The sequence below is a fragment of the Rana temporaria genome, chromosome 4, assembly GCF_905171775.1.
Source record: "Rana temporaria chromosome 4, aRanTem1.1, whole genome shotgun sequence".
NCBI lineage: Eukaryota > Metazoa > Chordata > Amphibia > Anura > Ranidae > Rana > Rana temporaria.
The window spans coordinates 412386671-412409283 of NC_053492.1; the positions used below are offsets into that span (position 1 = coordinate 412386671).

At 41.6% G+C, this 22613-nt stretch overlaps 1 protein-coding gene across 3 annotated transcripts in view; it reads right to left on the minus strand.

The window, feature by feature from the left end:
• MACROD2 (mono-ADP ribosylhydrolase 2) overlaps positions 1 to 22613 on the minus strand; it is a 3190351-nt gene that overhangs the window by 1071835 nt on the left and 2095903 nt on the right. For all 3 annotated transcript variants that reach the window (XM_040351278.1, XM_040351279.1, XM_040351277.1), the window contains exon 6: positions 5896 to 6017. In XM_040351278.1, coding sequence (XP_040207212.1) covers positions 5896 to 6017 — 122 coding nt within the window. The remainder of the gene's footprint in view (positions 1 to 5895; positions 6018 to 22613) is intronic.

Here is a 22613-nt window from a genome sequence, read left to right on the forward strand (position 1 = left end):
AATGAAAAAGAAGGGTAGAGAAATAAGCAGTAAAATTGTGGTTTCTTTCTTTATGTGCTGAAAGGAATATTGAGTTAATGTTGTTACTTGCAGAAAAGGTTCCTTTTAAAACAGAAGCCTATTGATTGTTGTGAACTGCAGACAAAAAGCAAGTCATTAAAGGCAAACAGCATTTAAGAATTTCAGGTTGGGAATCATTACTATGGCAACACTGTGAAAACTGTCAGAGCAGAATAATATCTTAACCATTTCTCAGGGAACACCTACATTATGACCCGCAGCCTGGTCAGAAGCAGACGTTGGAATAAAAATCATAGACTGCACATGCTGAAGCTCTCTTGAGAGGAATGTATTTGTTTAAAGGGTCTGTCCACTCAGCTGTAGGCTTTTATCACTTTGAGATTACTTCACTGGTGTAGTCCAGAAAAAGAGTGGCAGGTCTATCATGCTGGGAGGAGGAAGATTATCAAGGGCAAGAGACTATGATGGGTGGAATATGTAATGGACACACACTAGGAACTTTCAATTTTTTTTTTCTAGCTGCGGTTGATATATATACAGGAAAGAGATCTATTAAAAGTGATTTCCCCTTAAACCCAGTTGAATCCTGAAATTTTTATGTGAAGTAGTCAGGCTGCTTCAAAAGTAAAGCCTACTTAAAGCTGGCCATACACGGGTTTGTTTTCCAAACTTTCCATTTCTTTATGGTTAGTATTACTTGCTCAAATCCACTGATATTCGTTTGCAGAAGATGATGTATTGGCTTTTTTTCTGCGTCATGCTGGTCCTAACATTGGGGTTGTTAATTCTAGTAAAGTGGAGACAATCTTTAGAGGAACTCATTTGTTTAAAGGGTCTATCCACTCAGCAGGAGGCTTTTTTCTCTTTGAGATAAGTTCAGTGGTGTTGATGTAGTCCTGAAAAAGAGTGCCGGGTCTACCATGCTGAAAGGAGAAAGATTATCAAGGGCAAGAGAGTACGATGGGCGGAATAAGTAATTAACGCACATTTGGAACTTTTTTCTTTTCCTAGCTGGGGCTGATATCTATACAGGACAGGGATCTATTAAAAGTGATTCCCCTTAAAGCCCAGTTGAATCATGACTTTTTTTTGAGACGTAGTCAGGCTGCTTCAAAAGTAAAGCCTATTTAACCACTTGAGGACTGGAAGGATTTGCCCCCTTAATGACCGGGCCATTTTTTGATATATGGCACTACTGTACGTCGCTTTAACTGACGATTGCGCGTCATTGTGATGTTGTACCCAAACAAAATTTATGTCAGTTTTCCCCACAAATAGAGCTTTCTTTCGGTGGTATTTGATCACCTCTGCGGTTTTGTGCAATAAACAAAAAAATAGCGACATTTGTGAAAAAAACAAACACATATTTTTTATTTTTTGCTATAATTAAAATCCCCCCAAAAATATTTAAAAAAATGTCTTCATCAGTTTAGGCTAATATGTATTCTTCTACATATTTTTGGTAAAAAAATGACAATAAGCGTATATTGTTTGGTTTGTGCAAAAGTTATTGTGTCTACAAAATAGGGGATAGATTTATGGCATTTTTATTATTTACTTATTTTTTACTAGTAATAGCGACGATCTGTGATTTTTAGCGGGACTGTGAGATTGCACCGGACAGATCGGACTTTTTTAAAACTTTTTTGGGACCAGTGACATTCACACAGCAATCAGAGCTAAAAATAGCCACTAATTACTGTATACATGTCACTGGCGGGAAGGGGTTAACACTAGGGGCAATTGAGGGGTTAAGTGTTCACTGGGAGGTGTTTCTAACTGTGGGGCAGTGTACTGACTAGAGGAGGAGAGAGATCGCTGAACCTGATCACTAGGAACAGCAGATCTCTCTCTACTCCCCTGGCAGAACGGGGATCTGTCTGTTTACATTGACAGATCCCCATTCTGGCTCTCTGAGGAGTGATCGCGGGTCTCCTATCACTCTTAAAGCCTGCCACAGCTGGTCGGCAAGCGGGTAAAGATGGCCATGCATCTGTTTGTTTTCTAAATCTTCCATTTCTTCATGGTGCATGTCACCTGCCCATATCCACTAATATCCGTCAGCAGAAGATGATGTATTGACTTTGTACTGTGTCATGCTGGTCCTAACATTAGGGTTGCAATTCTAGTAAAGGGGAGGCAATCATTTAGGCAGAGTTACAAATACGTGTATGAAGGAAATAAATCCCAAAAGTAACAATAGTGCAAGTGACTACAACTAATCTAATTCAAAATCCAAATACTGCATTTCAGATCTTTTAAAATTAAAGTGGTTGGAAAGTCAATAATCACAAATCCTGGAATCCCCTCTGTTACAGAAAGTTATACTGTGCAGTGTATGTGTTTTTTATAAAGTAGGTTGCAAAAAATACCTTATTTTACAGCACCACTGTCTGGTCACCTGACCTCCTGACGCTCTCCTTCCCCGATCTAAGCACTATAGTGGGAGGGGCAAAGATTCCCCTCTCACGTCAGCCTGGAGGAAAGCGGTGGAAGGTCACGTGAGTGCACAGAGGTGCTCTAAAAATAAAGTATTTTGCTGCATGTTTTTTAAAAACAGATACTGCACAATATATCTTGCTGTAACAAAGGAGATTCCAGGATTTGTGATTAGTGAGCTTTCAGCCACAGTGGAATAGCGGCAAGAGGGGAAGGGAGTGGCAGGGAAGAGATGGCTCACAGACAGCCCAGCTGACAGGCAAGGAAGGAGGGGGAGAAGGGGAGAGGCAGAGACTTCGGGATGATGGGGGCGCGTAAACTGACCACTGTATCATGGATTGGCAGCCATCATTACCGTGATCAGCACCCTAAGGGCGACACAGGAACAGGCAGTATTAACTTCTTTAAAGTTACATTTGAGGCATTCATTTAAAAACACATCAATGAATGAAGTCATGTGTACATTAAAATGTACTATTTTATGCAACTAGAGTAGGTACCTATTTACAGCCAATGTTTTATATTCCTTACAGCAGCACTCGGACTGAAAGCAGCTTTAGGGCCCATTCAGATTGGCTGCAGTAAAGATTAGGCATGGCAAGAAAGATTCTACCAGGAGGTGAGTGCCGAGTGAGCAGTGAGATAACTCATTACTGTGTTTCTGCTCCTTCACTGTCCAGTCCAAAGTTTAGAGCAGAGACATGATCTGTGACAAGTACTATGTCAGACCCCAGCCCCCTTTACACCGCGCTGTCACTGATACATGACGATTGCACTCTCAGCCTCTCCCTGCACACAGATGTTCTAGCTCACGATCCACAATCTAAGTGCCAGCAGACTGAGTGTGATCACAGCAAGCAATCACAGCAAATCACATGACCTACCACCATCATACCTCTGCTATCTAGTAAGGCTGTGCATATTTCAGAACTGGATAGACAGAAAGAAAAATCCCGGCGCAGGTAAAAAGGCACCTATGTATGTACAGTAAGTAAAGTGAATAGTTAGAAATGTTCCTGCCAGTCAACTTTAAGAAAATCATATACACTTGATATAGTCATCCAGATACACAAGCCTATAGGCAGATTCGGTTTCTGTAATAGGGGACGTGTAGAATGTTAAAATGGAAAGAGGTAAACAATGAAAGTAATAGGTGTCCGGTAAGAGTTTGCTGGGAACCACCATGCAGGTAACAGAGTCACGTGTGGTTTCAAAGCTACACTGGTTAGGGCTGCTTTAATTGGTATCTATAAATGGGAGGCCTAAAGACCTGTACACACAATCAGGAAATCTAACAAAAAATACTGCTTTCAAATCGAAAGTACAATAATCTGATTGTTAGCACAAAGATTTCGAGAGCCGATCACGACAATAAATGCAAAATTATCCGAATGGACAAACACAAAAATTTCTTTCATATAATACCAGATTGCGAGATTTTAATTTAATCAGTACAGTTGTCGTTTGAAAATACACTACAAAACGTTACATCATTTCTGAATTTTTGTTCTGTCATACGAGAATGTTCGTGACTTTAGTAACCTCTTCATTTTGAATGATATTAGCATGCAAAAAAAACAAGGATCCTTTCGTCCGATAATCTCATTGCGTGTACCAGGCAATGAGCCTTGCCATAGACAGTTCAAAATTCAGCTGATTCCTGAAAATTAAGCCATAGAGGACCTGCAAACGAAAATTGAGTCAGGTGGAAAATTATCAGCTTAACAGTGACAGCATCCTATCAAATGCAGTCACTGTTCGACAGCGGCTTTGGATTCAGGCAGTCATAGTTGCTGGAAATTACCCCAACTACTTTTTTAGCATGGATGGGAGAATCCACAGGTTTTTTTGTATTATTATTTTTTAAGCCTGTGTATGGTTAAAAGACTAGAATTAGGTAGACACATGAAAGTTACTGAATATATTGACTTTCTTCAGAGGCTCCCAAAAGGTTCTCCATCAAGAGAAATAGTCAAACAAATTGCCATAAACCAGGTGACACCATTGCTAGCACCAGGTAAAGGAGGGAACCACTAAGCATTGTCATTGATGGTATCACTTGTTCCTTTTGGATTGAGGAGATCTTCTAAATGTTTATTTTATGAATCTGAATCAATTAATAGCTCCACTTGTAATTTTTATGCACATAATTCCCTGTAACCAGCAAATCTATACTCATTAATACAAATACTTAACACAAAGCCATGTACTTGTAAAGTATGTTTAACTAATACACACAGGGCCAGATCCACGAAGCAGTTACGCTGGCGTATCTATTGATACGCCGCGTAACTTCTAGGTTGCTCCGGCATATCTTTAGCTGGGCTAGATCCGACTGGCGTACGCCTTAGTACGCCGTCGGATCTAAGGTGCATATTTACGCTGGCCGCTAGGTAGCGCTTCCGTCGATTTCCGCGTCGAGTACGCAAATTAGCTAGATACGCCAATCCACAAACCTACGTCCGGCCGGCGCATTTTTTTACATCGTTTCCGTAAGGCTTATTTCGGCGTAACGTTACCCCTGCTATATGAGGCGTAGCCAATGTTAAGTATGGACGTCGGGCCAGCTTAGAATTTTCCGTTGTGTACGTCGTTTGCGTAAAACGTTCTCGAATAGGGCTTAGCGTAGAATGACGTTCACGTTGAAAGCATTGGCTTGTTGCGGGTTAATTTGAATTCCACGCCCTTACACCGGCAGATTTACGATACGCCAACGTAACTTTAGAGGCAAGTGCTTTGTGAATACAGCACTTGCCTCTCAAAGTTGCGGCGGCGTAGCGTTACTACGATACGCTACGACTGCCTAAAATTACGATGCGATACGTGGATCTGGCCCAAAATCTTTAGGGCTAGCTTACACTTGCTTCAAAACATGGCTTTGGACACGCTTGTTGAAGCTCTCTAAACACCAGTCAAAGCCCCTGTCACTAAATAAAATAGTTAGCTTACAGTCCTGTTTACACCTTGTGTTTGCTATGCTTCAGCTTTGCTTAAAAAATGATACCCCATGTAGCTTTAGTGGTGCTTCAGGGTGTCTTCAAAGCCCCCATAGAAGTCTATGGCAAAGCTTGAAGCACCTAAAGCTTTTAAGAGGCTTTAATTCAGCTTTAGCTTTGCTTTGTTTTGGGGAAATTGAAGGTATGAGATATACACACACACACACACACACACACACAGTGCATATGCCAAGCTTCAACAAAGCTTCAAAAGAGCATCATCGAAGCATCACTAAAGCTTCATTGAAGGACCAACGCATCAAAAACACATCATAAAAGAATGTTGAAGCGGTAAACGCTTTAATGTGTGTTAAAGCCAAAGCAAGTGTAAATGAGCCCTTACACTTAAGATAGTTATGGAGTTTTCAGTTTGCAGAAATCTATCCAATTACCTGTCAAACATCAAAACAAAGCATACTTTAGAAGTTTTGGGACTTACTATTGATCTGATCTTGTACTCTTTTGCCAGTGCAAGCGAAGACTTATAACATCTTTCAAGGTCCTTTTTATGGCTGTCATTTAATTGTCCTCTTGCAATAGGCCCCACAGTGTGAATAACATCTGCAAGAAAAAAAAAACAAAAAAAACAAACACTCAGTCTGAGAAAGTAATAATGAGGGTTTATGGAAAGCCTAAAATGAAGAAAATATTAAAAATGATTGTTAAAAGATAAATTGAACTGCAAGATAGGGCAGGCTGTGTATGCGTGGGTAGGGAATGAAGCCAAATGCAATACATTCTGCAAGCTGCAGGATGGAGAGGGGAAGGCAACATAATGAGCATCTGAAAGCATTTTTTTACAAAATGGAGCACAGTATGTTACTGAGGATGCTGTAATCCATAGGGAGGTTTTTGGCAAATTATTACAGGCATACAGCTTTGGTGATCGCATTTCAAAGGAATAAAAAGCTCATAATATTATATACATTAAGTTATGGTTGTAGTCAGAGTCCTTGAGTAAGAAATGTGATAACCCTAACAACCATGGCCTGAGGTGTGCCTTGGCCTAGCTGGTCGGTATGCCTAAAGGGAGGGCATACCCTGAATGTAAGAATAAGAAAATGTACAAAGAGTAAAAGTATGTATTAAGCTGGGGGAAACGGGTGGGTGGGAACCCTGAAATGACGCCAACACAGGACCCGACAAGGGAGGAGGATTAAGTACTCAGTAGACTCCTCCCACAAACACAGGCTAGCCTTCGGCCAGCCTTTACACTTGTAGTCAGAGTCCTTGAGTAAGAAATGTGATAACCCTAACAACCAAGGCCTGAGGTGTGCCTTGGCGTAGCTGGTCGATATGCCTGATAAGAGGGCAAAAGACAAACTTTTAGATGAAGAAGGGAAGGTAACCATCCATCAAGTAGAGTAGTGTGCGCCTTGATGGCAACAGTATACGTATCCGGTAAGTATCCGCTATGACAGGAGAAAGCCACCGATCCATGACTTGTGATGGAAGGAACCCCTTAATGAACCTGCGAAGCAGCCCAGAACTCAACTAAATGACCCATGAAAGATGGATTGCTTTACACCCGAGACAACCCCACCATGAGAGCGAACTGCTTGTGATGAGAGGATGCATGGGGGAAATAGAGCAAAGGCTGGCCCGAGGAGCTCCTGCAAAGATGGCCAAGAAGTGAAGTAGCTCTGTGAAAATCCCCCAACCCCTGGCCTACCCATGCTAGGTATGGGGAAGTGAGAGGGTGAGTTGCAAAAAAGGACAACTGGCAGGAGACTAAAGTGCTAGATACCTGGAGAAGGCGGATAAGGCCAAGGCAATAAGCATCATGACACATGGAAACCAAACCAGACCCACATAACATTGGTCACACCTGATAACGATCAAGTCGTGCTTCTGCATGTAACCTGCATGAACCCTGAAATTACGCCAACACAGGACCCGACAGGGGAGGAGGATTAAGTACTCAGCAGACTCCTCCCACAAACACAGGCTAGCCTTTGGCCAGCCTTTACACTTGTTATGCTGATAGAGATTCTCCTTAAATCATGTGCTTTTCTAAACTGTTTACAATGTACCAAAAGTTAGAATATACTACAGTAGTGGCTTTGTTAACCACTTCAATACCAGGCACTTACGCACCTTCCTGCCCAAGCCAATTTTCAGCTTTCAGCGCTGTCACAATTTGAATGACAATTGCGCAGTCATGCGATGCTGAACCCAAACAATCTTTTTATAATTTTGTTCCCACAAATAGAGCTTTCTTTTGGTGGTATTTGATCACCTCTGCGATTTTTATTTGTTGCGCAACAAAGTTTTACTTTGTTTGTGTTCATTTTTTTTGTAAATAAGTATGTTTTCTTCTTCAATGACGAGCACCAATGGGCACTGATGAGGTGGCACCAATGAGGTGGCACTGATGAGGTGGCACTGATGGGTACTGATGATGGTCAATGATAGGCGGCACTGATAGGTGGCACTGGTATGCGGCACTGTTGGGCACTCGTAGGCGGCACTTATGGGAACTCATAGGCAGCACTGATGGGCACTCATAGGGGCACTGATGGGTGCTTATGGGTGGCACTGATGGGTACTTATGGGTGGCACTGATAGGTAACACAGATGGGCACTGATAGGTGGGCACTGATGGGCATGAATGGGCACTGAAAGGTGGCACTGATGGACAATGATGAACACTGATGGGTGGCACTGATGATACTGATGGGTGGCATTTCTGGCATCACATTTCTTTTGTCCATAATGTTGACAGTCAGTGCCCATTTGTGGGCACTGATTGGCATCTATTGTGCTTATTTTTTAATATATGGATGACCATGAGGTGCATACCTGGCCATCCACATGTTTCCCCCTTCCCTGGTGGTCCTAGCGGCTTCCCTGGTGGTCCAGTGTGGGCATCCGCAGGGGGCTACGCTGATAAACAATCAGCTAGAACCCTCCCTGTCAGGAGAGCCACCGATCGGCTCTCCTCTACTCGCGTCTGTCAGACGTGAGTGAGGAAAAGCTGATCAACGGCCCTTCCTGTTTACATCGTGATCAGCCATGATTGGACACGGCTGATCACGTGGTAAAGAGCCTCTGACGGATGGAATCATCTGAACCATACATCCAGGCCGCCCACATAAGTTAACACCTCGAATAGAGCATCTTCTGATGAGTAGGGTTAAAGAAAATTACTATGCAAGTTCACTGCAGTTAGCTAGCTGAAGAAGTAGAAAATAAAACTGGGGTGATTGTTTCCCATTACATAATATGGTGTACACTCCAGAGGAATGGCATGCATTGGTGTCATCCACAAAGGAAGCCTCTCCTAAAGCCCATGCACAAAAAAGCACACCTAGAACTTGCCAGAGTCCATGCTGAAAAATAAGACTACTGGGACTCTGTACTCTGGAGTGATGAGACCAAGAGAAATGTTTTTAAAACTGCTAGCTTCAAAACTGTATGGCGTAACTGTAAGTTGAGGAGTACAAAGAAAAATTAATGGTGCCTACAGTGAAACATGATGGTGGCAATGTCCTTCTGTGGGGTTGCGTGAGTGCTGCTGGTATCAGGGAGATGCATTTCATTGATAATATCATGAATTCACAGATGTACTGCTCTATATTGAAAGAGAAGATGCTACCATCACTCCGTGCCCTTGGTCGTCCTGCACTTTTCCAACATGACAATGATACAAAACACTAAGGCTACTGTTGCATTTCTGAAGAAGAACATAATAAAAGTGATTCAGTGGCCAAGTAGGTTTCCTGATCTGAACCCATTCAAACATCTATGAAGAATTCTGAAGAGACAAGTTGAGCATCAAGCCTCGTACACATGCTCGGTTTAATCGGCAAGAACCAGCAAAAAAACTGCTGTCAGAGCTTTCTTGCCGAGTATACCATGCGTGTGTACCAGGCTTTCAGGTTTCTCGTCAAGAAAACTGCCTAAAATATTGATGAGAAAATAGAGAACCTGCTCTCTATTTTCTCGTTGTGATTCTCGGCAGTGTTTTCCTGCCGAGAAACCCGAGAGTGTGTATACTTACCTGTCCCCGTGGAAACCCGTGCATGCTTGAAATGACTTTGACGCATGCGCGGTAGCTACCTAGGCATAGGTAGGGTGCAGCAAGATGGCGGCGACAGCATTGAATGTGACGAGCACATGCAATGACGTCACCACGTTCTTGCCTTCCAAAAGAACCATGGTTCTTTTGAAAGGAGTGTCTGTACAAGAATCTCGTGAGGGGAAAATTACCTTTTTCCTGACGAGATTCTGGCCCGTGTGTACAGGGCTTCACTCTCCATCAAGCATCCAGGGTCTAAAAGAGGTCACTGTTGAAGAACGAAAAAAAGATAAATGTTGCAATATGTCGCCAACTTGTTCATTCCATGCCTAGAAGACTTGGTGATGTCCTTACAATTCATGGAGGTCATACAAAATCCTAGATATAGTAGTTTTTGTTGAGGGGTGTATTCATTTTTGCATCAACTACTTTGTGAAGATTTTGTAATCTAAGTTATATTATTAACCCTACTTTCATGTAATGAGCTAAAAAAAAAATCTATAAAACTCAGTTTTGTCAAAATTTTGGAAATTGTTCTTGTGTTCTTTGAGGCCACGTACACAAAACAATTTTCCTCGACAGAATCCATCAAGAAATTTGGTGGCAGAGCTTTTTTGCCGAGGAAAACAGTTGTGTGTATGTTTTTGATCAAGAAAACTGTCAAGGAACTCGACGAGAAAAAAAGAGAACAAGTTCTCTTTTTCCTCGACCGGAGTCTCAATTACCTTGTCGTGTTCCTCGTCGACGAGAAACACGTTCGTGTGTATGCTAAGAAACCCGCGCATGCTCAGAATAAAGTATGAGACGGGAGCGCACCTTCAGTAAAAGTATCGTTTGTAATAGAGATAGCACATTTGTCATGCTGCAACAGTCTGAAAAGTGCAAATCGTCTCTTACCAAACTTTTACTTAACTCGCAGTCACATGAGATTAGCAAAAGCAGCCCAAGGGTTGTGCCAGTGGAATCGAACTTCCCCTTTATAGTGCCGTTGTATGTGTTGTACGTCACCGCGTTTGAGAACGAGGAGATTTGGTCTTGACAGTGTGTACGCAAAGAAAGCTTGTCAAGTTTCTCCACAAGCCTGACAAGGAACTCGACGAGGAAAACGATGTTTCATTTACGACGAGTTCCTCGGTCGTGTGTACGAGGCCTGAGATATTAATTAAAATCTTACTTTTCCAAAGGGGTATACTCATTTATACTGAGCATTGTATATAAATAAAAATATTGAAAAGACCATGTACTCCTCCTTTTTGCCCATTGGAGAAAACACATTCCTTATTTCTTTTCATAAGCAGTCACTATGCAACCAGTATGCAAACCAGCATGAGAAGTTCCCTGTGTTCTGCTCTTTTCTATACACAAGGCCTACAAATGTTCATTTTGTCATGATGTTATTCCTAAATACATTTAGCAAATTGATAGATGTATTTTATTTTAGCAGAAAGTAATTGTACGTCTTTTCAACCTCAAGCAATCTAAATGTGGCAAAGCAGAGATTGCAGACATTTGGATGATGAACAGTGATATAATTTGGTTATGTGTGTAAAATCTAAAGGTGAGAAGCTGCCAGGGCTATTTCTAGCTTGTTTGTAAAAAACACATTTAACTTCAACAAGACGAGTACTGCAGAATGAGATTACAGCTCTTGAAATGTACGCTTTTTGTTGAAAACTCCCTGTCTGTACTTATGCATCACTTAAAAAAAAAAAAAAGATGAAATAACTAGTTCACAAATGATGCAAATGCTTAGGTGGCTGGAAATTCTGTGCACCAGATAATGCTGTAGCGCTAGCCCCAAAAGAGCCGCTTGATAATTTGGGTTCTCTGGGCCAGATTCACATAGAACATCACATTTTCATCGCAAGTGCCTGATTCACAAAGCACTTGCGATGAAAACTACGCCGGCGGCCTCCGGCGCAAGGCGGGCCAATTCAAATGGGCGTGTGCCATTTAAATTCGGCGCGCTCCTGCGCCGGACCTACTGCGCATGCTCCGTTTCCTAACTCCCGCCGCGCTTTGCGTGCCGTGACGTCATTTTTCCGAACGGCGATGCGCGTAGCGTACTTCCGTATTCCCGGACGTGTTACGCAAACGACGTTAAATTTTAAATTTCGACGCGGGAACGACGGCCATACTTTAGACAGCAATACGATTGCTGACAAAAGTTAGGGCAGGTCAAATAACGACTAAAATTGCGACGGGAAACTTGACTACGGACGACGTAGCGAACGCGAAAATCTGTCGGGGATCCGCCGTAACTGCTAATTTGCATACCCAACGCTGGTTTACGACGCAAACTCCACCCAGCGGCGGCCGCGGTATTGCATCCTGAGATCCGACAGTGTAAAACAATTACACCTGTCGGATGTTATGGATATCTATGCGTAACTGATTCTATGAATCAGTCGCATAGATAGAAACAGAGATACAACGGCGTATCAGGAGAAACACCGTCGTATCTCTTTGGCGAATCTGGCCCTCTGTTCTTAACTTCAACTCAGTCCTCTCTGACTCACCTGGTTGAATTTAGATTATTACAAGCACTTAAAACTGCATTCACACCTGAGCTTTTTCAGCTCATAAAAAGCTAGAAAAAATGCCTGAAAAACGCAACAAGCAAAATCCCATTCATTTCAATGGCACCTGTTCACATCTGAGCATTTTGTCACCTGAAGCAAAACGCCTGAAAAATGCCTTAAGCTAAAAAAAGAACAGCTTTTTTGGGGCAAATTACAGGCATTTTTTACATTGGTGACCTGTACAAAATCGAGGCAAATCGCAGTAAAAACGCACAACTTTTAAACACTGTATGAATGCAGCCTTAGGCCCCTTTACACTGAGGCCCCGTACACACGACCAGTTTCCTCGGCAGAATTCAGCTTCCGACCGAGTTTCTGGCTGAATTCTGCCGAGAAACCCGGCCATGTGTACACTTTCGGCTGAGGAAGCCGACGAGGACCTCGGCGAGGAAATAGAGAACATGTTCTCTATTTCCTCATTGTTCTATGGGAGCTCTCGGCCCGCCGAGGTCCTCGGCGGCTTCAGGGCTGAACTGGCCGAGGAACTCGATGTGTTTGGCACGTCGAGTTCCTCGGCCGTGTGTACGGGGCCTGACGTGACTCATGTCGCATAATTTCCCATAATTTTGCTGTGATTTCTTAGCCGTAATGTTGATGCAATTTTGCCATGATTTCAGGGAACGCCTGTGTAAACTTGAGCTCTATGGGCCTCAACTCACATCAAAGTCGGACCAAAGTAGTACAGAGACTGCTTTGAAGTTGGTGCAACTTGAAGTCACACAAATCTGAATGGTTTCTCATTGGAAATCATGGGGTACGACACAAGTGTGAAAGAGGCCTTAAGGAATACTAGGTTTTGATATCTTTAACAGCTGTGAATTAATACTATAAAGGTCTGGTGTCACCCCAACATCACCTCCATCCCCAATTCAATACATATATACATAGGATTCGCCTTGGGACGATGAGTTAGATGAGTATGATTAGCCAAAAAACATGTCATGATTGTATAAAAAGTAGGTTTATTACAACATGTTGCGCATGTAAAACACAACAGCATTAAATGCAGGCCGATAAAATATGCATACAATGTGAAGAGAAAACAATCCACATACATGGTAAACGGTATATAACCAATGTACAAACATCAGAAAAATGTGCAAGCATCAGTAGTACCCAACAGCGTTTCGCGAGACCGCATTCGCTCTTAAGGGGTATATGCTTTGCTATATCTGTAATGCCGCGTACACACGACTGTTTTTCATGATGAGAAAAATACAATTTTTTTAATTGGTCGTTAAAAACGGTCGTGTGTAGGCTCCAGAGCATTTTTTTCAATGAGAAAAATGGGCATTAAAAAATTAGAACATGCTCTATTTTTTCTCATCGTTTTTCACGTTGTTGTTTTTCTCATCGTGAAAAACGGTTGTGTGTAGGCTTTAACGATGGGGGAAAAACGTGCATGCTCAGAAGCAAGATATGAGACGGGAAACTAGCATAATAAGCCCAAAGGGTGGCGCCATTCGAATGGAACTTCATCTTTATAGTGCCGTTGTACGTCACCGCGATTTGCTTGATTATTTTTTATCACAATCGTGTGTATACAAGGCAGACTTGAGAGGAATCACGTCGAGAAAAACTTTGTTTTTTTCCATGACATGAAAAATGGTCGTGTGTACACGGCTTAATACTTGACTTGCATTTATTGCTGTTGTGTTTTACATGCACAACATGTTGTAATAAACCTACTTTTTATACAATCATGACATGTTTTTGGATAATCATACTCACCTCACTCAAAGTCCCAGGGCGAATTCTATGTATATACAGTATGTAGTGAATTAACACCAGGAAAACAAACTCAATGTATTGGTGCGGGTTAGAATAAGTGGTGGTTTGAGCATAAATGAACACATAGAAGGAAGGTTCAGAAACAGTCCGCTAGACATTATACCGGTATTTATTATGCCAAGGCAACATAGAATAGAGTTCCATATCACTAAACTGTGGTTAACTCATGAATCAGCAAGGTCAACAATAAACATAAGCATTAAAGGGGTTGTAAAGGATTTTTTTTTTCATAATAAGCATCCTTTACCTGCAAACATTCCTCTTATTATTTCCTCATTGTTCGTTTTTACTCAGACGTTGCTCTATTTCTTCTCTGTTCTGTTCACTTCCTGCTTATCTGATTGTTACTCACCACCGTGAAGGGAGGCTTTACTGCGGTGGTCAGTAACGTGCTCACCGCCTCCTGGGAACTACATCTGTGTAGCAGGACGCTCTCTACGTGTTAGAGACTTCAAGGAGGTGTGAATTACTGGGCGTGCCGCAATTCATACTGGGAAATGTAGTTCTTACATGACCGAGCGATGCAAACCAGGAAGTGATTGAGAGAACAGAAACTAGAATACCGGAGGTGATATAGAAGAAGGAATTTAATAGGTATTTTCTTGTTTTTTAACAGAATCATTACACTATTCTGTCTGTACACCTTGCAGACATTGGGCCAAATCTTCAAAGGAGATATGCAGGCGGAACTGCTGTTCAGCCTGCGTATCCCTGTGGCTATCTTTGGAAACGATCCTCAGAAGGATTTTTCCAAAGATAGTCAGAAGATCCGACATCTGTAATAGACTTACACTGTCGGATCTTAGGATGCAGTACCGCATCCGCCGCTGGGGGCATTTTGAGTCGAAATGCCGCTTTGCGTATGCAAATGAGTACTTAAGCAGATCCACAAAGCTTTTTAGCTTTGTGTTTTCTGCGTAAGTTACGTTTTGCATACGTAAAATTAGGGATGCTTTTACAAGGCCTAAACTGTTTAGACCTTGTAAAAACAAACCTTTTTTTCAATCGCCACGTTTTTTTTTTAAATTTCGAATTTTTTTTCCCGGCGCGTATTTTTTTTTTTACCCGACGCAACTTTATTGTCTCGTCGCGATCCACAAAGCCCGGCGTAAAGTACGTTCGCGCGATGCACGTCGGGAAAAATGACGTCACACGCATGCGCCGAATGTCCGGCGCGGGAGCGCGCCTCATTTGAATAGGAATCGCCCCCTCGAGCAGACGACCGCCTTGCGACGGAGGCACTTAGGTTACACGGCGTGTAATTTCTAGGTAAGTGCTTTGTGGATCGGGCAATTAGGTAGAAATTTAACGCCTGTGTAACTTAACTGCTGAAAGTTAAGTTAGGCAGCTTTTTTGAGAATTTGGCCCATTAATTTTAGGCAAAAAAAGTTTTCCTTTAGTGACCCTTTAACCGCAGTGTGAATAATAATACTACACGTTGGTTCAACTGTAATTTATAAATACATTCTTAATACAAATACATTAAGAAAAAAATGTTTTTGAGCTTGAAACTGCCAATGATCATTGAGGTAACTTTTGATCATTTCAGATTTGCTTTATATGACTTATGAAGTGACAATATTCTTGAAAATAGGCATTCACATCCTCCTTGTTTTTGTTGCCTTGTACAAACACTGAGACACAGCACACCCTCACATGCATTAATAGCTATACCGTATCTGTCATTCTCTTGGTAACTAATCAAACTACACAGCAAATTCAAGCTCAGTTCATCTGACTCAAGATCAGGTGAGGCAAGGAGCTGGGCCATCTTAGAGCCGTTCTTTAAGGTAAACCCAAATCTGGTGAACATCCTACAAGGAAAGCCTCCAAAAACTCAAACATGGGGCACTCTATTCAGGGAATACACTATTTATAGAGAGACCCACTACCTAGGTGTCTTCAGTCATAAGAAATATATTATAACCAAATACCTTTAGCTATCACTTTTACATAGTTGGGTTTTCAGACAATCAACATCAACCTTGGATATATTTTATGACATCATGGTGATTAAAGTAAAGTAATTGAGTTAACCATGTGGCTATAAAACACATAGCTAGTCAACAGATCACATTGGAAAAAAATCATAAACACACGTACAGTGCACAAAGCTTGACATATATTAATATATTTGTCAAGCAGAAATAAAAGTTGCTGGGCAGAACACCAAAATGTTGTCAACTACATACAAAAGGAACAGCTGATTTTCTGCAGGTTGAAATTGCTCTTCAATGCTAAATAGGAGAATGTGGGGCATAAAAATAAAATATATGAGCACATATAAATGGTTTGTAGTGTACAGTAAACATCATACTGACTTTGCTAATAAGCCAGCAGCCCATGCAGAAATGTGTTTACTAAGTTCCCTTCACGCATTCATAACCACAATCTTTTCACTTAGACGGCTGCATAATAATTCTTGGCACTGTCAGTCATTATTCAGAAATATTTTTTTTCTCTTTCTGAAGACAGTCATCAGGCTATTTTCAGTTGAAATGGAAAGAAAAATAGAATAGGACAACACAAAGCACTTGGAAGGTAATATGGACTCTTACGGCTTGATTTACACATCAGTAACCCCATGAATTATCTGCAGAACTGGATTTGCTGGAGGTCAAGTGACAGAAAATGAGAATTACCAGAACACTTTATGACATACATCATTCTCTACCCAATTTACCTAGTTAAACAGTTATTCAGAAAAAGGGTTACATCATCCTAAATCACAAATGTTACCATTGACATAAGATAATGCAATCCACATTGGAAAAGATGTAAAAAACTGGAAGTGGGAATGAATTCTTATATTTTGTCCATATATGCGGTGTGATTAGGGTTGAGCGAACCCGAACTGTAAAGTTCGGGTTCGGTACGGACTTTGGGTTTTTCCCGAACCCGAATAATTGGAAAAAGTTTGGGTCCGGAATCGGAGTTCGAGAAAAAAAAAATGTGCGGAGGTCCCCGCAAATTCAATAACCAGACCCTTTAGGTCTGGTATGGATATTAAGGGGAACCCCGCCGTCAATTTAAAAAAAAAATGACGTGCGGTTCCCCCTAAATATCCATAACCAGACCCTTCAGGTCTGGTATGGATATTAAGGGGAACCCCGCCATCAATTTAAAATGAAAATGACGTGCGGTTCCCCCTAAATATCCATAACCAGACCCGTTATCTGAGCACGTTGACCTGGCCGGCCGCAGAAAAGAGGGGGGGACAGAGTGCGCCCCCCCCTCTCCTGAACCGCACCAGGCCACATGCCCTCAACATGGTGAGGATGTCCCCATGTTGATGGGGACAAGGGTCTCATCCCCACAACCCTTGCCCGGTGGTTGTGGGGGTATGCGGGCGGGAGGCTTATCAGAATCTGGAAGACCCCTTTAACAAAGGGGACCCCCATATCCTGACCCCCCCCCGTGTGAAATGGTAATGGGGTACACTGTACCCCTACCATTTCACGAAGGAAGTGTAAAGTCTTGTAAAAAAAAACACACACACACACTGTAGAATAAAGTCCTTTATTAACCACTTCCTTACTGGGCACTTAAACCCCTTCCTGACCAGAGGACTTTTTGCGATTCGGCACTGCGTCGCTTTAACTGACAATTGCGCGGTCGTGCGACGTGGCTCGAAAACAAAATTAACGTCCTTTTTTCCCCACAAATAGAGCTTTCTTTTGGTGGTATTTGATCACCTCTGCGGTTTTTATTTTTTGCGCTATAAACAAAAAAAGAGCGACAATTTTGAAAAAAAAAAAAATATTTTTACTTGTTGCTATAATAAATAGCTCAATTTTTTTTTTTTACGTTTTTTTTTTATCCTCAGTCTAGGCCGATACGTATTCTACATATTTTTAGTAAAAAAAAAAAAAAAAAATCGCAATAAGCGACTGGTTTGCGCAAAAGTTATAGCGCCTACAAAATAAGGGACAGAATTATTATTATTATTTTTTTTTTTTTACTAGAAATGGCGGCGATCTGCGATTTTTATTGGGACTGCGACGTTATGGCGGACACATCGGACACTTTTGACACGTTTTTGGCGCCATTCACATTTATACTGCAATCAGTGCTATAAATATGCACTAATTACTGTATAAATTTTTTTTTTACTAGAAATGGCGGCGATCTGCGATTTTTATTGGGACTGCAACGTTATGGCGGACACATCGGACACTTTTGACACATTTTTGGCGCCATTCACATTTATACTGCAATCAGTGCTATAAATATGCACTAATTACTGTATAAATTTTTTTTTTTACTAGAAATGGCGGCGATCTGCGATTTTTATTGGGACTGCGACGTTATGGCGGACACATCGGACACTTTTGACACATTTTTGGCGCCATTCACATTTATACTGCAATCAGTGCTATAAATATGCACTAATTACTGTATAAATGTGACTGGCAGGGAAGGGGTTAACACTAGGGGGTGAGGAAGGGGTTAAATGTGTATCCTAATTAGTGTTCTAACTGTGGGGGAGGGGGGGTGACTGGGGGGGTGACCGATCTGTGTCTCTATGTACAAGAGACACAGACCCGTCTCCTCTCTCCCCTGACAGCACCGCTGTCTGCGAGAGCCGGGAATGAGAGATGATCTCATATGTAAACATATGAGATCATCTCTCATTGGCCGCACAGATCGCCTAGGAAACGGCCGCTCCGATTGGCCGTTCACGGCGATCTGTGACTGGCTGTGTCCAAGGGACACGGCCAGCACAGCAGTTCCCCGCTGCGCGCTCGGGAGCGCGCGCGGGGAACGCGAAAAGGGGCGGCCGTAAAAACACGGCCTCCCAGAGATTCAGAGCCACCCGGCGGCCGTATATAGTCGTACGGCCGTCGGGAAGTGGTTAATAAGAAAAAAACTCCAGCGGTGATAATCCACTCGTTCCCGGCTTCCTGCCTCAACGTTGTCCTGATCCTGCGACGGATGTGGGTGATCTCCAGCGATGAGAAGATCCAGCGACGGGTGATCTCCGCTCCAGCGATGAGAAGATCCATTTTTTTGTTAAAAAAATTAAATATATATGTTAAAAAATGTAAAAAGTTTAAATGAATGTATGTCGACATAATTATTTCATTAAATGGATATGCCACATAAGGTTAAAAAACGTAGATGACGTGTGCGAACAGATCCACATATACAAATTAAAAACAATCTACGTCATCAATATTGGATAGCGAAAAAAGAGAGCAGAGAGGGTAAGTGAAGCGAAAAATAAATCGAACAATAAAATCTTATCGGTCACTTAAAAAGCAATTAAGATCAAAATCTATGTTAAGACCTCGAGGGGCAAAAGTATCCAAAGTAAATATCCAGCGAGATTCTAACTGGCTCAATGTTCTAACTTTATGTCCGCCTCGCCAGTGTCTCACATAGGGCTCTATGCCCCAAAATTTAAGATGTGTCGGATCTTTATTATGGTGGGTAAGAAAATGTCTTGATACACTATGTTTATCAAAGCCTTTAAGGATGTTTTGGACATGTTCTTTTATACGCACTCGTAATGCTCTTTTTGTCCGGCCTATGTATTGTAGACCGCAACTGCATTCGAGTGCGTATACAACTCCTTCTGTATTACAGCAGATAAATTCTTTTATTTCATATACATCTCCTGTACTAGTTGCAGTAAAGTCTTTCTTCTTCTGGTTCGGTTTATGAGTTCTCAAACATGCGTAGCATCTTTTGCATGGAAAAAAACCTTTACCAGTGAAAAAAGAGAGGAAGTTGTTTTTATTTTTAGGCGGATCAGGCACATTTTTAACAATTTTGTCCCTAATGGTGGGTGCCCTTTTATATACGAATTTTGGAATCGGTGGAAGGAAGCTAGGGCATAATATGGAAAAGAAGATCAGTCTATGGTGGGACATAGTCACCTTTGAACGCTATATTAAGGATAGCATTGTCCCACAGCGTCTACGATGGGATATAACCCCTAATGATGGCCTATTAGATCAGGCCTCAATAGACGAATGGTTTAAATTTTTTAACACCAAGGGGTCAGAACTTTTGATGTTCCTACTAGACAGAAAAAAGAGAAAGCTGAAACTGATCGAACAGATCATTCTAGAGGTCAAGGAAGAACTAGAGGCATATAAAGATTCAGGAGATCTCGTAAGATATACAACACAACTGAATAATGATTTAACAAAGAAAGACAAGGAAGTACAACACAGGAAAAGTAAAAAATACAGTCGCGATATGAATGATTTTAAAACGGATCATACGTTTAAATGGCAGAGCCAATCGGGCCGATCAGACCCCATCTCAACCTATTCCACACCAGAGAGAAATGTGAGGGTTTATTCTCCCCCAAGAGTGATCAACTACATAGGGCCCACTCAAGAAACACATGATAGGAATAGGCACGAATCGCCCCGGCAGTACAGAAATGAAGAGAGACAGGGCAACTATAATCAACACACTCCCTACCAAAATGAGAGAAGAACACCCCAAAATGAGCGGACACCACAGAATGGTTGGAAGAAACCCTTCTGGAAAAAACGCAGAAATAATAACAATGGCCATAATTATGGACAAAGACCACAACAAGACCAGAGGGATAATAGACCTCAACCCCAAAATCAACGAGATAATAGAGGTGGAGGCTATGAGAATAGAGGTCGGCCACAGGAAACCAACTATTAACAGGGACGTCCAAATGAATACCATGAGAACAGAGGATATACACATGAACAGAGAAGAAGAAGCCCTGTTCGTTCAAATGATCGAAGAGAGGGAGATCGAGGTTATTACACTCATCACCCACAGGATAGGAGTCCAATCCCTACACGGAATTACTATGCACCCTTAGAACAGAGAACAGTGGATGATAGAGTGGAAAGACATCAAAATCCTAATACCTCTTCTTTTTTAGAGAGAGGTCAAGAATACCATCAGCCTCGACATACAGAGGAAACAAGAGCCTACAGAAGAACCCCAGAAAGAAACGGGGAAAGCGAGGAGGAAAGAGAACACAAAAGAAAAAGAACAGAAAGGGAGAGGGAATCTTCAACTTAAGTGGACTCCCACTTACACATGAAGAGATTGGCGTCCTAGATAAGGGCCTCAAATACGCACCAGTGAAAAATCTGGACAAATTCCAGACATATATAGGAATTAAAAAATATGTTAGGAAATTAAATATTCAAAAGTATATGATCAGTAACCCTTACAAAACTAGGACTGCCAATCCGGATGAAGAAATCAGACATAGCAATTTGAAGAATAAATCTATTTTTAATCCGCCTGTGAAAGATAATAAATGTGTGGAAGTCTTCAAAAGATTGGTCACAGGAGAACTAATGGACCTGAAGGTGAAAAAACAAGAAGAACCGAAGCATATTAGGAGTGGAATATGCAAATTGATGAAAAGAAAGGATCTAGTAGTTCGACCAGCCGATAAAGGTGGCGGCATTGTGGTACTTTCCAAGGAACAGTATAAAATGAGCATGGAACAAATGCTAGGAGATACCAACACCTACAACCGCCTTCTGAGTAATTCCATGTTTAAATGCAGAAAAGCCTTGGAACAGATTGTTCATTTAGGACTAAAAAGAGGAATCCTGGATAAGAAAGAAGCACAATATTTGATCCCGACATCATGTCGTACACCCATTGTATATTCACTCCCCAAAATACATAAGAACAGCACGAATCCACCGCCCAGACCTATAGTAAATGGAATTGATTCCTTAACTGCAAGAATGGGACAATACATTGACTTCTACTTACAGCCAGTAGTTCAGAGTACAAGAGCGTATCTTAGAGACACAAAACAGATGTTACAATGCCTGGATGATATACCAAGAGACGATGGACCCTTTTGGCTAGCAACAGCAGACGTATCGTCGTTATACACGATCATACTACATCATCAAGCATGCGAAGCAGTCAAATGGGGCCTCAGGAAATATTCCCAGTTGCCCTGCATCCAACGAAAATATCTGGTAAAAAGTTTGGACTTTTGCCTTAAAAATAGCTACTTCTGGTATGGCGGCAATTATTTTTTCCAGAAAACCGGCGTAGCCATGGGGGCAAAATTTGCCCCTAGTGTAGCTGGGCTTTTTATGGCCCAATGGGAAGAAGGGAAAATCTTTTCCGAACCTCCTGATGATCTGTACATATATAAAAGATATATTGATGATATCTTCATACTGTGGAGGGGCGAGAAAGAAACGCTAGCAGATTTTCTACAAGATTTAAATACCAATGACAGAAATATTGAACTTTCTTGGGAAATCAGCAACAAAAAGATCACATTCCTAGACCTAGAGGTGGAACAAGAAAATAATGAACTCCGGTCTAAAACTCACTTTAAAAATGTGGATCGTAATAGCTACTTGCCGCTTGAAAGTTGTCATCACAGAAACTGGCTTTTTAACATTCCAAAAGGGCAACTAATGCGCCTAAGACGAAATTGTACAGACAAAGATATTTTCCTCACCCAAGCAAAAGACATGGGAGAAAGGTTTAAACAAAAAGGATACGACAATTCCTTTATTAACCAGAAGATTGCAGAAGTGGCAACAATGGATAGACAGACTCTCATGAGTGATAAGCCTAAACAAAAAATGCATAAAGACTTGATGCCTATCATCTTCGATTACAGTATACAACATAAACGCATTGAAAAAGTCATTAGACGCCATTGGAATATACTACTGGCTGACAAAGAACTGGGGAGTGTCCTTCCACCGATTCCAAAATTCGTATATAAAAGGGCACCCACCATTAGGGACAAAATTGTTAAAAATG